The sequence below is a fragment of the Myotis brandtii genome, unplaced genomic scaffold (genome assembly GCF_000412655.1).
Source record: "Myotis brandtii unplaced genomic scaffold, ASM41265v1 scaffold32, whole genome shotgun sequence".
Classification (NCBI taxonomy): domain Eukaryota; kingdom Metazoa; phylum Chordata; class Mammalia; order Chiroptera; family Vespertilionidae; genus Myotis; species Myotis brandtii.
In genome coordinates this window covers 10,378,013-10,392,854 of record NW_005362269.1, presented here as the reverse complement: position 1 = coordinate 10,392,854, position 14,842 = coordinate 10,378,013, and the positions used below count along the sequence as shown (strand labels likewise).

At 38.5% G+C, this 14,842-nt stretch overlaps 1 protein-coding gene and 1 long non-coding RNA gene across 3 annotated transcripts; both read right to left on the bottom strand.

Moving 5' to 3' along the window:
* Positions 1–333: 333 nt before the first annotated feature.
* On the bottom strand, positions 334–885 carry LOC106726828. Its single transcript, XR_001362940.1, has 2 exons — positions 612–885; positions 334–377 (listed from the first exon to the last, which is right to left on the bottom strand). It is a non-coding gene; the product is annotated as an uncharacterized LOC106726828 (long non-coding RNA).
* Positions 886–3,761: 2,876 nt separating this feature from the next.
* CCNG1 (cyclin G1) lies at positions 3,762–11,418 on the bottom strand. Of its 2 annotated transcripts, none has more exons than XM_005870578.2 (7): positions 11,177–11,417; positions 9,873–10,136; positions 7,850–8,103; positions 6,844–6,922; positions 6,664–6,762; positions 6,256–6,450; positions 3,762–4,992 (listed from the first exon to the last, which is right to left on the bottom strand). In XM_005870578.2, the coding sequence occupies exons 2-6, from the start codon at positions 10,134–10,136 to the stop codon at positions 6,259–6,261; spliced, it is 888 nt and encodes a 295-aa protein (XP_005870640.1). In that variant the 5' UTR covers positions 11,177–11,417; the 3' UTR covers positions 3,762–4,992; positions 6,256–6,258. The 2 variants fall into 2 exon arrangements, with proteins under 2 accessions (XP_005870640.1, XP_014398666.1); XM_014543180.1 differs by lacking the exon at positions 3,762–4,992 and adding an exon at positions 5,930–5,994 and having other exon boundaries at positions 6,222–6,450; positions 11,177–11,418.
* Between the last annotated feature and the right edge of the window lie 3,424 nt (positions 11,419–14,842).

Here is a 14,842-nt window from a genome sequence, read left to right as displayed (position 1 = left end):
CTTTTTTATAAAAAAAAATTTAAACAATCTCAAATGTATAGAATAGTTACAACTAAAGAACATAGAATTGTTTTTTTTCCTCAACCAGTTTGTGTAAGTTGATGACATGATGCCCAATTACCTCTGTGTACCTTAGTGTGTATTTCCTTGAAAGGAAACTCTTACATACTACAATGCAACCTTTAAAAGCAGGAAATAAGCATTGTCACATTACAACTATCCAATTCTCAGACCTTCATTCCTTTCAAGTTCAATTATCCCAATGTCTTTTATAGCAAAGGGGTACAGTCAGAATCATGCCTTTCCTTTAGATGTCACATGTCTTAACTGTGCTTAAATCTGGAACAAGTCCTCATTTTCTCCTTGACTTTTACAACCTTGGCACTTTTTTTTTTTTTTATATTTTATTGATTTTTTACAGAGAGGAAGGGAGAGAGATAGAGAGCTAGAAACATCGATGAGAGAGAAACATCGATCAGCTGCCTCCTGCACACCCCCCACTGGGGATGTGCCCGCAACCCAGGTACATGCCCCTGACCGGAATCGAACCCGGGACCCTTCAGTCCGCAGGCAGACGCTCTATCCACTGAGCCAAACCGGTTTCGGCCAACCTTGGCACTTTTGAAGATTACAGACTTTTTTTTTTTTTTACAACATTCCTCAATTTGAATTTTGTCTGATATTTCTTTATAGGTTCAGGCTTTGCATCTTTGGCAGGAATGTTAAAGAAGTGATGCTGTGTTCTTATTGCATCCTACCATGTGTTAATTTTAATTTGTTCTTTCTCTTCTGGTGATTACTTAAATTACTGTTTAAGCCCTAACCGGTTTGGCTCAGTGGATAGAGCGTCGGCCTGCAGACTGAAGGGTCCCAGGTTCGATTCCGGTCAAGGGCATGTACCTTGGTTGCGGGCACATCCCCAGAAGGGAGTGTGCAGGAGGCAGCTGATCGATGTTTCTCTCTCATTGATGTTTCTAACTCTCTATCCCTCTCCCTTCCACTCTGTAAAAAATCAATAAAATATATTAAAAAAATAAATTACTGTTCAAGTGATATCTGCTAGTCTTCTCCATTGTAAAGTTACTCTTTTTATGTGTATAATTGAGTACTTTGTGGAAGTTAGTTTCAAATTATTTGTTTCTTACTAAACTTTCATTTTATTGATATCTTTATGGACTCATTATTTCCTACTTTATTCAGCAGGTTAAAATCAATTATTCCTATTACTTTGATTCCCAAAATTTTTCTAGATTTGGCCAGTGCCAGACCATTCTAAGTGGCTTCTATGTCCTTTTGACATGTCCCCATTATTATCTGAGCAATTTCTTAATCTGTCACAAGGCATACTAGGCTTATTATGCTTTCTCTGCCCTAGCCCAAGAATCAGCAATTTTTCCATGGAATCTTGGTTTTCATTCATGGAGAATGGTTTTTAGAAGTGAGCAATTACTGTTGATGTTTGTATAGTGCATACATTTACATCTATATTTATATGTATTGAAAACTATGTTGTTCACACTTGGTTTTTAGTATAGTCACTTTCATTTCTAATCTCTTAGGGTCATTTTTGTTTTCTCTCTGTAATTCCTTTCAACAATAGTGAGAAACCTGATTCTGTTATCCTTAATGTATTTGGTTCCCTATTCTAGGCCTTGTTGCTATGAATGAATGCCTTCTCTCACTGTGTTTAGGCTCCAGCACCCTATGCCAAGCAATGATAGCCTTCTCACCTGGGACCCTTACCCTCCACATTGGGCCACTGCAGCCCAGCCACTCCCTATGTTCATGTTACCCAGTAACTTTAGGAGTGAAATTATGGGGAAGAGGCTTTTTTCTTGTAATTGGCTTCTCATTTTAACATTTTAAAAATATTTTATAATTTGAATAAACAAAGTAAAATCAACTTTTTTGTTTGTAGTTCTGTGAATTTTAACATGTAGAAATATGTTACCTCCAAAATCAGGAGATTGAACTGTTCAGTCACAAAAATGCCTTCATACTAGATTTGTCTTTTTAACAAGTTCACGTAAATGGAATCATGTGCTATCTTTTTTTAAAAAGAGCTTTATTGCGATTAAATTCATTTTACCCACTTAAAGTGTATAATTCAATGGTTTTTAGTACACTCACATATTCAACCATCACCATGGTCCATTTTCATTTTCATTGCCTGAAAATGAAACCCCATGCCTTTTAGCTGTCATCCTCCCCAGTTCCTGACCTAAGCAACCACTAATTTACTTTCCATTTCATAGATTTCCCTGTTCTGAACATTTTATATTTATGAAATAACTAGAGGCCCAGTGCATGAATTCATGCATGGGTGGGGTCCCTCGGCCTGGCCGGCGGGGCCGATTGGGGCTGTGGGAGGTTGGCCAGCAGAGGGAGGGGCCACGGGAGGTTGGCCAACCCTATCGGGGTCATCAAGGTGGGGAGGGGGAGGGGCTGCGGAGCACACTGACCACCAGAGGGAGGCTCCTGTGTTGAGTGTCTGCCCCCTGGTGGTCAGTGTGTGTCATAGCGACTGGTCAACCAGTCATTTAGTTGCTTAGGCTTTTATATATATAGATAATATGTGATCGTTTTTTATTGGCTTCTTACACTTAGCATAATGTTTTAGAGGATTTCCACATTATGTGCCAGTGCTTTATTTTTTTAAAAAGATATTTTTATTGAATGTTTTAGAGGACGGGAGAAAAACATCAGTGTGAGAGCAAAACATCAATCAGCTGCCTCCTCCACACACCCTACCAGTTCATTTGTAAATTGGGATAACTTCATACATTTTGGAGGATTACATGAGCTGATTCATATAAGATATCTGGCAATAGTACCTGAAAATAAAAACTATTATTGCTAACCACAAATATTAGATCAGAAATGTCTATTGTTTAGGTAGTATATAGCTTAATTGGAAATACAAATAAGGTTCAAGTAACCTTTTTAAAAATAACACTTGTGAGAATAGAGCTTATTAAATTATCTAATCTGAGTCGAGTGCAAAAGGGGACATTTAAGTTTTTCTTTCATCAGTAATCCCTTGTAGTGTTTACTTTGGTTCCTTTAATTAAACATGAACAGTTCAAAATTACATGTTGTTTTAGTTCAGTAATAACCAGTAGATCTAACACAATACTTGGCAGTTAACTACCACTATCTGGAATTCTGTTTAATTAGGTAAAGAGGGTTTACACAAAACTTCAAGTGGGCTGAATCTAAGGGTGAAGTTGTATTAAGGATATCCATAGTAGTGATGAATCCAAATGATAACCATGGTGCAAAAAAATCAATTTTTAATGCACATTAAGCATATTTATCATCATGTCTACTTTAGAAAACCATTAGAGTAAAAGCTTCAAGTAAATAATGGCCATATTATAGAGATTTTTTTTCTGCTACCATACATCTTACTTTACTGAGTAGAGCCCTGGCTGGTGTTGACCAATGGTTAGAGCATTGGCCCCAGGCACCACAGGGTCATGGGTTTGATTCCTGGTCAAGGGCATATGCCTGGGTTGCAGGTTCCAGCCTTGCCCAGTCATTTGTGTGCAGGAGGCAACCAGTCGGCATGTCTCATGTTTCTCTCTCTCCTCCCTCTTCCTTCCACTCTCTTAAAAATCAATGGAAAAAGTATTTTCTGGTGAGGATTTAAAAAATAGACTGAGTAGAGATAGCTTTATATTGTGGTTCTGCCATCACATTGCCAAAATAGTTTGTTAAATCAGAAGAGAAACAAATTAGAAAACCACCCAGCAAAGAAATGCATTTCAATCACTTTATTGAAATGTATATCCCCCTTAGTACTAAAACACAATGGTAGTTGGTTAGGTTACCTCTGCAAACTCAGAATTAACATGGATGTAATTAAAATATTGAAATGTATCAGCCTTTTGGGAAAACTGAAAAGTTACCTACAAAACATATTGTTTACAAAAGTATGAGATATACTGTGGTTCTTTGGTTTATTTTCCAGTGCATATTTATTCATAACATGATGTCAACATTGGGCACAATCATCTTGGATGGACTCAGGCTACACATTGCACTGAGTGGTTTATAACACTTCTAACACTGTAGATCTCCTTATATTCACTGACTTACTAGCAAGTCCTGAACACTACCTCAGCAACCTCATGATTATAAAGATGGGTATTTACTTAAGACCTTCTGTTGGCACAGTAGGGAAAATTAGTGAAAGTATATTCCCTTCATTTTAAACAGAGTTGTAAATTAGAAGCAATGGCAGTTTTATAAAAACAGTCCTTAGTAAAAACTTCTGGAGTGTTAAATGAGCACGTTTTCAGAGTGATGTTAATTCGAGTCACTAGTACAATAAAACGAATTTTCTCAATGTGACTATACATTTTGCATAAAAACTTTTTTCCCTGGACACAAATATCACCTGTCTTATAGAAAAAAATGTTAAAGATAATACTCCAAGATTAACAGGTATGTAGTTTTGCTTTATATAAAATGAATGTAATTCCCATGTAGCAATCAAGTCCACATCTCTGAATCATCTATTACTTGCATTATGGGTGCTAAGAAACCATATTCACTGCCTAAAATAGTGACCCTTATAATGTCTTAAAAGTGCATTTATGAAATATTGGTTTTGATGTAAACCTCATAATTTAAAATTTAAATTAAGTAGGTTACCATTTTTAATACCTCCTAAATATACTGACCCAATATAGAAAGTTGGATCAATGTTAGAAATGAAGATTCACAGTTTACCTTCCCAGACTTTTCATTAACATTTCACATTATGGACTTGGCTTTGTTTGTATGCCTCAGCTGAATTCAAATTTAAGCATAATTCCACTATAGCATAATGTTAATTAGGCAGTTTTCCCAAATCTGAGAACATCAATGCTAATCCAGTTACGATGTTTTGAGGATTCACAGCTTAAATCCACTATAACATTATGGAATCCATCCTTCAGGATTGTGGCGAAAGGCTTCAGAGAAGTTTTTGTTGCTGTAATAATCCTATTTAAACAAACAAAAACTCAAGTTATTAGAAGTTTGCCAAACATAAGTATTACTGTTAAAAATGACTTACTGCTCATATCTAAGATTCATAATCATGTCACATGTAGGTGTGTTAAATGTTAACGTTGAGTTTTCAATAGGAAAAAAATCACAGAGTTATATTTAGATAGCAAGAATATATGTCAGTGACAATCAGGCATGTAACAATTTCCTAGGGTTCCAACTGCTATAGCAATGATACAAACTATAGTGTAATCTGCTGGTTTCCAAACACCCACTGTGAAGACTATCTGGCATAACTTATTTTTCTTTAAATACAACATCCAAGACCATACTGATTTTGCATATAAGGTAATCTCAAACTAGTTCATATATGGTTCAAACTTTTGGTCCTATTGTCCTACTCAGGCTTGTGTAACTTTAAATGAGCCAGAGTTTGAGTCTACATAAAGCAAAATGAATGATGTTCAATTAAATATTATTGTTTTAGTGCTTTTATTTTTTATTATTATATTTTAAATAGATTTTTTATTGACTTCAGAGAGGAAGGGAGAGGGATAGAGAGAGAGAGAAACCTCAATGATGAGAGAGAATCATTGATTGTCTGCCTCCTGCACTCCCCACATTGGGATCGAGCCCACAACTCGGCCATGTGCCCTGACCTGGACTCGAACCATGACCTCTTGGTTCCTAGGTCGATGCTCAACCACTGAGCTATGCTAGCTGAGCTAAGTGCTACATTTAAAATTCCAGTTATTCAACAGGATGCTGTTTCCTAAGCTGATAATGTAATGAAATGGCTAAATCGCATACCAAAGGTTGGATATTTCCTTATTGTTAGGGTGTTGTGCCTTGAATGTAGTTAATGCCCTAAAATATTAGCTGACTAGATCAGTGAAGTCATTATCCCCTTTGTAGTCCAATTCCATTTTTGTTTGGAAAATAATTCCGATCTTAATTCTTGAATTATAGAAGAAAACTATAGCATTATAAAAATTTCTCTAGCCGAAACCGGTTTGGCTCAGTGGATAGAGCGTCGCCCTGCGGACTGAAAGGTCCCAGGTTCGATTCCGGTCAAGGGCATGTACCTGGGTTGCGGGCACATCCCCAGTAAGAGATGTGCAGGAGGCAGCTGATCGATGGTTCTCTCTCATCGATGTTTCTAACTCTCTATCTCTCTCCCTTCCTCTCTGTAAAAAATCAATAAAATATTAAAAAAAAAATATCTCTATATGGGAAATAACTATGAACCCAATTTACCAATTAAGGAACCGTTTCAGGAATTGTTGGGAGGTGGGTTATTCTGTAGTAACTATGCTTCAATTGCCGTGCAGTCCGCCCAGAAACAATCCATTTCAACTTCTGAACATTTGGTTTGGAGCACTTGTTTGATGAATATTCAGTTAAACACTTGGATACGAGCTCTTGCCAGAAGGTCAAATCTCTGCCATTTATCTGTGCATAAATTTTTAAAAATTATTACTCAATTAAAAGTTCTATGGTATTTAACTACAGTAGTACTTGTAATCTTATTAACATGTGTCTTTCCTTGTCAAAATATTTGAAGCTACTCAAGTTTCAAACACATGATATCTCATTTTAGTTCAGGAGACAGTACAAGTGGATTAGTTTCTGTTACAGCTGTTAACAGGAATGACCTTGACATACCTTGGAATGTTTCTGAAGACATTCTATGACTTCTGTTAACTCTACACACTTCTGTGCTTGGATCTCCAATGCAATGATAGACAATGCCAACACAGAAGGCTAAAAGAAAAAAATTTAAGGTAAATGTTGACTATAAAAACAGGTACATAAATAGGTTTACTCTTTATATAAAATATTTACCCTTGCTTTAGAAAATAGGATCCTGCAGTGGCATGCCTTAAGTTGAGCTTCTAATCTTTCAAAATTAAGGCTATTCCTCCTTTAAAAAGAAAATGAGATTAATTTTATGTAGATCATTTTACATCTAGTCAAAAGTCAAATTTTTAGAAAGACACAAGTCAATTTTAAAGTTTAAGTTTATACACACAGAAAATAAATTATTTGAAGTAAACAATTCCTCTTCCTTCAGAGACATGAACGCCTTACAAATAAGTAACTCCTTAAGGATAGCAAACATGAATTTTAAGTCATTTGGGCCAAAAAAATAAAAAGTATCATGCCATAACTAACAAGGTTTCTTTTTATCTTTTTTAACTTAAAAAATATCTTTATTGTTGAAAGTATTACAGATGTCCCAGTTTTTCCCCTATTGACCCCTTCTAGCCCACACCCACCTCCTGCCCCAGGCCTTCACTATGGTTTCTTTGGATTTTAATAAATCTATTTCTGCATCTACTGAAGTTCCTTTTTCCAGTAATCTGTTAGATGCATACCTACTAGGTTTTATAAATTAACTAGTCTATAAATGGAAAATGAAATATAAGTAAAAGGTGAAATATCCTTTAGTCTCAAGAATTAGCCTTCACATACTTCCAGAGGCTATTGACAACTGAAAGTCTCATTTCTGCGGGACAGTGAAGTGTGAAATTCAAGGAGCTGCAGGTCCTTTGATAGGAATTCTCCCAGGATATTGATTTTAAGCATCATCCAGACCAGTGATTCCCAAAGTGGGCGCTACCGCCCCCCGGTGGGCGCTGCAGCAATCCAGGGGGGCGGTGATGGCCACAGGTGCATTTGGGGGCGATGAGTAACTGCTATTAAAATTTAAAAAAAAATTAATTTCCAGGGGCTGAGTAATATTTTTTCTGGAAAGGGGGCTGTAGGCCAAATAAGTTTGGGAACCACTGATCCAGACAATAACATTCTAATTTCCAAAAAGCCTTGGTTCAAGACAAAGATTACATACCTTTCAAATGGCAAGTTCTCTTGAATGAGTGAATAATAGAGTTGCAGAAATTGAAAGGCAGTAGTAGCTTTGACTTTCCAACACACTTTCTCCAATACAATCTTCTCCATTCTCATCAGGTCTGAAACAGTGAACCTATACTGGCTTATTCGGATCAAGTCACTTGCCAATGGGACATTCCTTTCCTCTTCTATTGATTTTACAGCCAGGTAGAAGCAGCTTAGTCCAACACACCCAAGGTGCTTGGGCTGTACCTAAAAAAGACAATAAGTCCATGTCTTTATCTTATTTCAATTAAAAAATAAAAGATAATCTAGAACTCAGACCCATCATTATGAAAATGAACCTTTGAGGTATATTTGTCATCTCTGAAGGAATTAACAAGTCAACTGTGGCCTGTCAATACAATGCACCCCACTTGGAACCAAATTTGGAGTAACTGGACTAAGTTGCAGTATAATGTTTGGGTTCAGCAAATAAAAATTCTTTTTTTTTTAATCACTATAGAACTATTAAGTGCTCTGTTCTAGTTGGACTAAATAAGTTAACTAGTCAAAGGCTTAGATGAGGACTGAAACACCTTACAGCTTATACACAAAATTTCTTTCCAGAATGTTGTGTTTTCCCAGGCTGTTTTCTCTGTAGTAACACCTTTTTAAAACACTATAGCACATAACTTCCACTCTGCCTGTAAAGCTCTATCTGCTACCAAGCTCTTATTTATTCATCACCTTCTGAATGTCTACAATGTGAGACAGTCAAATCCTCTCCACTCTTAAGTTGTAGCTCAAATACAATTTTAAGAAGCCTTTACAAGTGTTTCTAACTCTCCTCTTTTTAGAACCCCTTCAGCAATACCTTTATACTTCTTTAGCAGTATAATATATTTACTTTTCTTATTATGCCTTCTTCTGTATGATAGTGCAAACATTCTCACATAAGACTATATAATATACTGAAGGGATAGATGTATATTACTCATCTGTGCAACATTTATAGATTCAAAGATAATGCTTGCACATGCTGTCTAAAGAGTTGCATAATTAACCTATTCAACAAATTTCTTGAGCCATCCAATTCAACAAATACATTATTGAGTTCCTCCTATATAGGAGACATTGTGTTAGGTATCGAGAACTAAAAGATGAGTTTTATTCCAACTGTCAGATTATCTCATTATCTACCAATGACCATGGGCACACAGAGAAGGCAGATGTATTTTTAACAGCTAAGCTAGCTCTGAAAGATACATCGATATCCTGCTTATCCAAATATAGGGAAATAATTATGTAAATGCTGCTCCATCAGAAGATACTCTATATAAGCAGATGCTGGAAATGCCAAACATAAGCAAGACTTGAGTATGTCTAAGGCTAAAACCAGTATAACTTTATATATGAGTGGAGATCAATATACTTTATTGACCAAGTGGTTGATAACATCTCTAATTATTAATCACAACCTAGCATTCTGATGCTAACACATTTAAAAAAAAAAAATGAAAACACCCAACCTATCAAGAAAGATTTTTAAAAATAACAGCCAACTCTCCTACTGAGAGACTGCAATTAATGATTTGGTATTAGACTATGTTTCAGTGTCAGAAGTTAAATCTAATAAATAATGCATTACTCTTGATTTTAAAAAAAGAGTATTCATCAGTGATATAGTACAGAGAATGCTTGGGCTACCTGCTGAAAATAAAAAAGGTCAAGTTTCTGAATACCAACCCAAAGCTAGCAATTCCATCTCAAAAACATTGAGCAAAACTAAGAAACACTCAGGGTAGCCCTGGCTGGGTGGCTCAGTTGGTTGGAACATTGTCCCATACACCAAAAGGTTGCGGGTTCAATTCCTGGTCAGGGCACATACCTAGCTTGTGGGTTTGATTCCTGGTCTAGGCACGTATGGGAGACAACTGATCCATGTTTCTCTTTCTCTTTCTCTAAAATCAATAAAACATATCCTCGGGCGAGAATAAAAACAAAACAAAACACTCAGGGTAATGTAGCTTTAAACATACCTTCATTTTGGACAGGAATCTGTCCAGTAAATTCACAGCCAGAGAAAATGTCTCTGTGTCGAAGCCGAAGAACTGAGTTAGACTAAGGAGATCCTTCACTTCAAAGTCCCTCAGTCTTGCAGTCATCCTGAGGCCTTTATCGTAAGCAGATTCAATGAGTCTCAAGCCGCAGACCTTTGGCTGGCATCTCGGCTCCTGTTCCAACAGGGCATTCAGCTGGTGTAGCAGTTTCTGAGAGTCAGTTGTTGTGAGGACCTCTATCATCTATATATAGAACAAAGCCCAGAAAGGATAAGAATAGCCCTTCCTGCACTGTATTGTGCCAAGTGCTTGATAACATAAGTTTCCCCTCCCCCAGCGCTTCTAGTGAATCTAAGTCATTGCAATTTTAAAATATTGCAAACCTTCCATTCACTGTCAAGAGATGACTATGAGTTGTTAGACAAGATACCAAAACTTTGAAATTCTGCCATGCATTAACAGTGGGAACTGTTCAGGTTAGATAATTTTTCTTAGCCCTCAGTTCCTCATCTGTAAAGTGGGTATGAGGTTATTATTACCCACCTCACTGACTTGTGTGGAATACATGAGGTCACCTGGGTATAGAGCTTAGCATATACAGTAGGTGCCTAATCAACACTGGGCAATATTAATGACCTTACTTCTACGTCTGTAAAATGAGGCAATGATATGTCTCTCTGGCTGTGAAGATTAAATAAGACGATTCATGCAGAATTTAGCACAGTGCCTGGCCCACGGTGCTCAATAACTGTGAACTTTTACTGGTGTTAGGAAAGGAAGCTTAAGGAGTGTTATAGGAGCACAGAGGGAGTGGGAGGCTAGTCCAGCCTGCAAGAGGAAACGGAGTTTTCTAAATTAATAAATTGAAGTGGGTTGATAATTTTATTGCTTATTAATAATATTGCACATTTGTGTCCCAGGCACCACGCTAAGTCTTGGACGCACAAACGGTCCCTCCCTACACAACGGAAAGACAGGAATGCAGGGGGCCTTCAGCGCTGGGTTACGGAAGGGGGGCGCGGATGACGAGCCACTAACTTGACGGGTTCTCCCCCGGGCTGGTCCCTGGGACCCCGCCTGCCCGCTTTGACACTTGGACCCCGCGGATCTGAGACAAGTCGGACCTGGCCCCGCCCCTCGGGGCTCGGACTCGCCCGGACTTGTTGCTGACAGCAGCGGATTAGCTACCCGAGGGGAAGGACGCGGCCAGACTCACCCCCCATCCCGTGCCCCAGCCTGGCTCCCTCCCCGCCCGCTATGCCAGCCCCGCAGGCCCAGCTCACCTTGATCGCGAATGCGGCTCCTTCGCTGGAATCTTCCCTCCCCGGACCTGCTCGCACCTCCGCCCACGATATCAGATCCGAGAAGTCCTAGAGGCGCGGGGACTCGCGGGCAAGAGGGCACAGGCCCGGGGAGCGGGAGCTGTCCTGGGTGGAGGTCTCCGCAGCGCCGCCCAGACGACACTGCCCTCCTCGGGGTCAGCTCAGAGCCGAAGGGACCGCGACGGGCCTCCCGGGGAATATATCGGAGGGCGGGGCCTTCCTGCTAGGCAAGGGGAGCTTTGTCGCCGCTAATTGGTGCAGTTCATTTGATGGATGGCCCCCGCGGACCAAAGAGGACGGGTTTGTAGAGAGGAGGCCAATTCTCCGCCCCTCGAGACCACGCCCCCTCCCACTAAGCGTCTCTTATTGGAGAATTTTCCAAGGTGTCTTCAATGAAGAGGAGGGCGAAGGACATGCTGCGCGCACCAATCCTGGCCCGGGCCAGGTGTCTGCGGCGGCCGGATTGGCTAGCGTGCCATTCCCGAATGTACTGGGACTTCTTGTTCCTTGAGGTTTAGCAGAGCGGTTCTACCCCTCCTTCTAAAAGTACCTTGGCTAGTTACCAAAAAAAAGTAAAAATAAATAAATAAATAAAGTCTGCGTTTTCATTTCAAATGGAGAGGTGGTGGGTTTTTTACGGGCTAGTTTATTAAAGTCCAGAAACTTCTCTTGGTGAGCTGTGGAAATCAATGGATCCTTGTCTTGTTTTGCTTTTTTGTATACTTGGTCTAAGAGTGGAGTTGGGCTACATAAATTCTTGGTCTTATACCGATTTTCTGAGTTTGATGTTTTAAGCCAATTGAAATAGAAAAATCAGTAGTTTTTCAATGGCTTAAAATGAAAAGCGTGGTTGGCTCTTAAGAGGAATACATGGGCAAAATAATTGTAGTGACTGTGAATCTCAGTTCACAGGTGTGTGTGTGAAGCATTGTTGTTGTTATTTACTGTAAGTGAACTCAACCTCTGATTGTGAGTCTGTGCTGGGTTAGTGAGAAAATAATGTCTGAAGCCTTTCTGAACTCCCTCCCTCTCTTCTCTCTCCCAGATGGCCACAAATGAGAAAGGTCTACATTACAAGGACTCGTGAGCAAGGAGTCATTTATCAGTTTTCAGGGTCTGTACTTGAATGTCTCTATTCTGATGGCTTCTTCCTAGTTAGTGATTATCTGGGTTTTCACAAAGTAAAAATCTGAAAGTCTTGCTGGCATCTCTGCTGTTTGCCCTACCTTGCCCTTCCCTGGGGCAATGCCACAGAACCAAGTCCTGAAATGAGGGCAGAGTTGTGGGGAGGAGCGGGAGGGACAACTGGGGAGGAAAAGTTAATGCTGCAGAATAATATTTCAACCTCATAATCAGGTCAGTTTGACAAAGTGCGGCCTTGCAAATGGGGAAGTGGCCTTGGTTCTCCTTGAAAATAAACTATGCAATGAATATCAGTGGGCAATGTAAAACACTTAAAAAGTACTTATTAAAATAATTTGTGAGTTTACAAAATTATGTGTTTCTCTTTTGGGATTTTAATAACAAAATTAGAAATGTATTTACACAGGCATTTGTTCACTAATATCTTTTGAACATATAAAATGTGCTAGTGGAGAACAAAATATACTGGTCCCTGGCCTTGTGGAGCATATAGTCCTATGGACAGAATAAACATTAGACTTTGGAATAAAACTGACTTATTTTCAAATCACAGGCTACTGACTAGAGAAAACATTTCTCAAAAATAAGAAGTAAAAGTATTTTGTTCATATGGTTACTGAGAAGATTAAATAATGCAAAGTAAGTAAAGCGGTAGGCACTGTGCCCATAACACAGTAAGTACTTGATAAATTATTAAATCACTAACATTTCTTTTGAAATGCCTTCCTTAAACATACAGTTGTGTTTTCTCTATTGTTTTAGTCTTCTATTCTCAGCCTAGAATCAGAGTATTAGAATTATTTATTTGACACTAAAAGTATCTAAATTGCATATGTTAATTTCTAGACCTTATTGGTACTGGAAATTTTCACGTGAGATTTTAGATAATAAAAATTTTATGTAATAAAATGTTTTTTTCTCACATTAGGATCGTGTTACTTTGAATTAAGATAGAAAAATTCCGTACATAAAAAACAGTTTCAATAGCACTGAAGAAAAATTGATTAGTCAAGTCAAATGGACACTCTTTACCTTTTCTCTTCCTCCCACCCTCACCGTCATTTTTATTCCATAATATTGGAATACAGACTATAATTTAAATAATTTAAAAGACCTAATTAGCAAAATGTGCAAATGTAAGACTCAGTTATGTACTCTTCTAAAGGAAATGAGTCCTTTATTAACTATGACTTTAAAGATGTGTATATTTAATAATGAATTTCTCTGAGTCAAATGGCTGACTTGTAGTGTATTTCCCAGACTTGATGAAATATTCAGCTGCCATCTTCATACTTTTTTCTTCATCAACAACATTTAAGGACAGGAGAAGTGAAGCCCAGAAGAAAATGGCCTTAGGGAAAATAATGGCCTGGAGACTGAGCAACAAATCTCTCTCTTTCTCTCTCCTCCCTCCCTCCCTCCCTCCAATCTAAGGCCTCTATGACACTAAGACGATTTATATTCGGTTCACTGTATTGTTCTAGAAGCTTCTGGTCAAATACCCACAGACTACAATGGAAACAAGCTGCGTAAAGGAGCAGAAATTCTGTGTATTTAGCTTGCTTAAAAATTTTTTAATACATGTAAAGAAATATCACCAAATCCTTTATGTGTTTGTTTCTACATCGATTTTATATTCACAATTTCCAGTTTCAAATTATTCAAAGGACTATTTTTTTTTTAATTTAAAATATCCTGTTCTGTCAAGTTTAGGAGCTTTATATCAGAGCTGACATAAGAATAACAAAAAACCCCCCGCATTTTTGTACCTTTATGTAGTTAAAATATGATGGAACGAGGCATCAATTGGCTCAAGACGTCTTAAAATATCTAGCTTTTGTTGGAAGTCACCCATGCACAGATTTAGCTCAAACAGAATAAACACTTTAAGGCACATTATAGAAGTTTCTATTTCCAATGGAAATGTACATGTATTTACATTATGAAGCCATAAATACAGTTTGTGTGAGCATGAAAATATTTGCATGTGATAAATAATACTGCCAAATAGCCCTGAAACAGTTATTATTATTTTTTTTTGAAATAAGTAAATCTCCTGCCAAGCCTGGCCTTGTAGAAGAACGTTTAATAACGAAAAGCAGTAGTTTGGTTGAGACACGAAGGGATAGGCTACAGTTTGGATGTCAGTTTTCTCAGTTCCGAGTTCATAACCTCAGTACTTGGCGTAGTTTGCCGTGGTCGCCCCCACCTGCAGTTTTGCTCTCTGAGGTTTCGGTTTTCTGTCTGAAAATATTAAACGGAGAACCGCAGACACGGACAATTCGTGTTACATTGCGCACTGTTCTGAGTGGCGTGATGAAATCTCGCGAGTCGCGCTCGGCTCTGTTCTGGACGTGAGTCCTGCCCACGTCAGCGTGCCCACGCTGCAGACGTGCCCATATCAGCGTGCCCACGTCAGCGTGCCCATGCTGCAGATGCGCCCATGTCAGCGTGCCCACGCTGCAGACGCGCCCATGTCAGCGT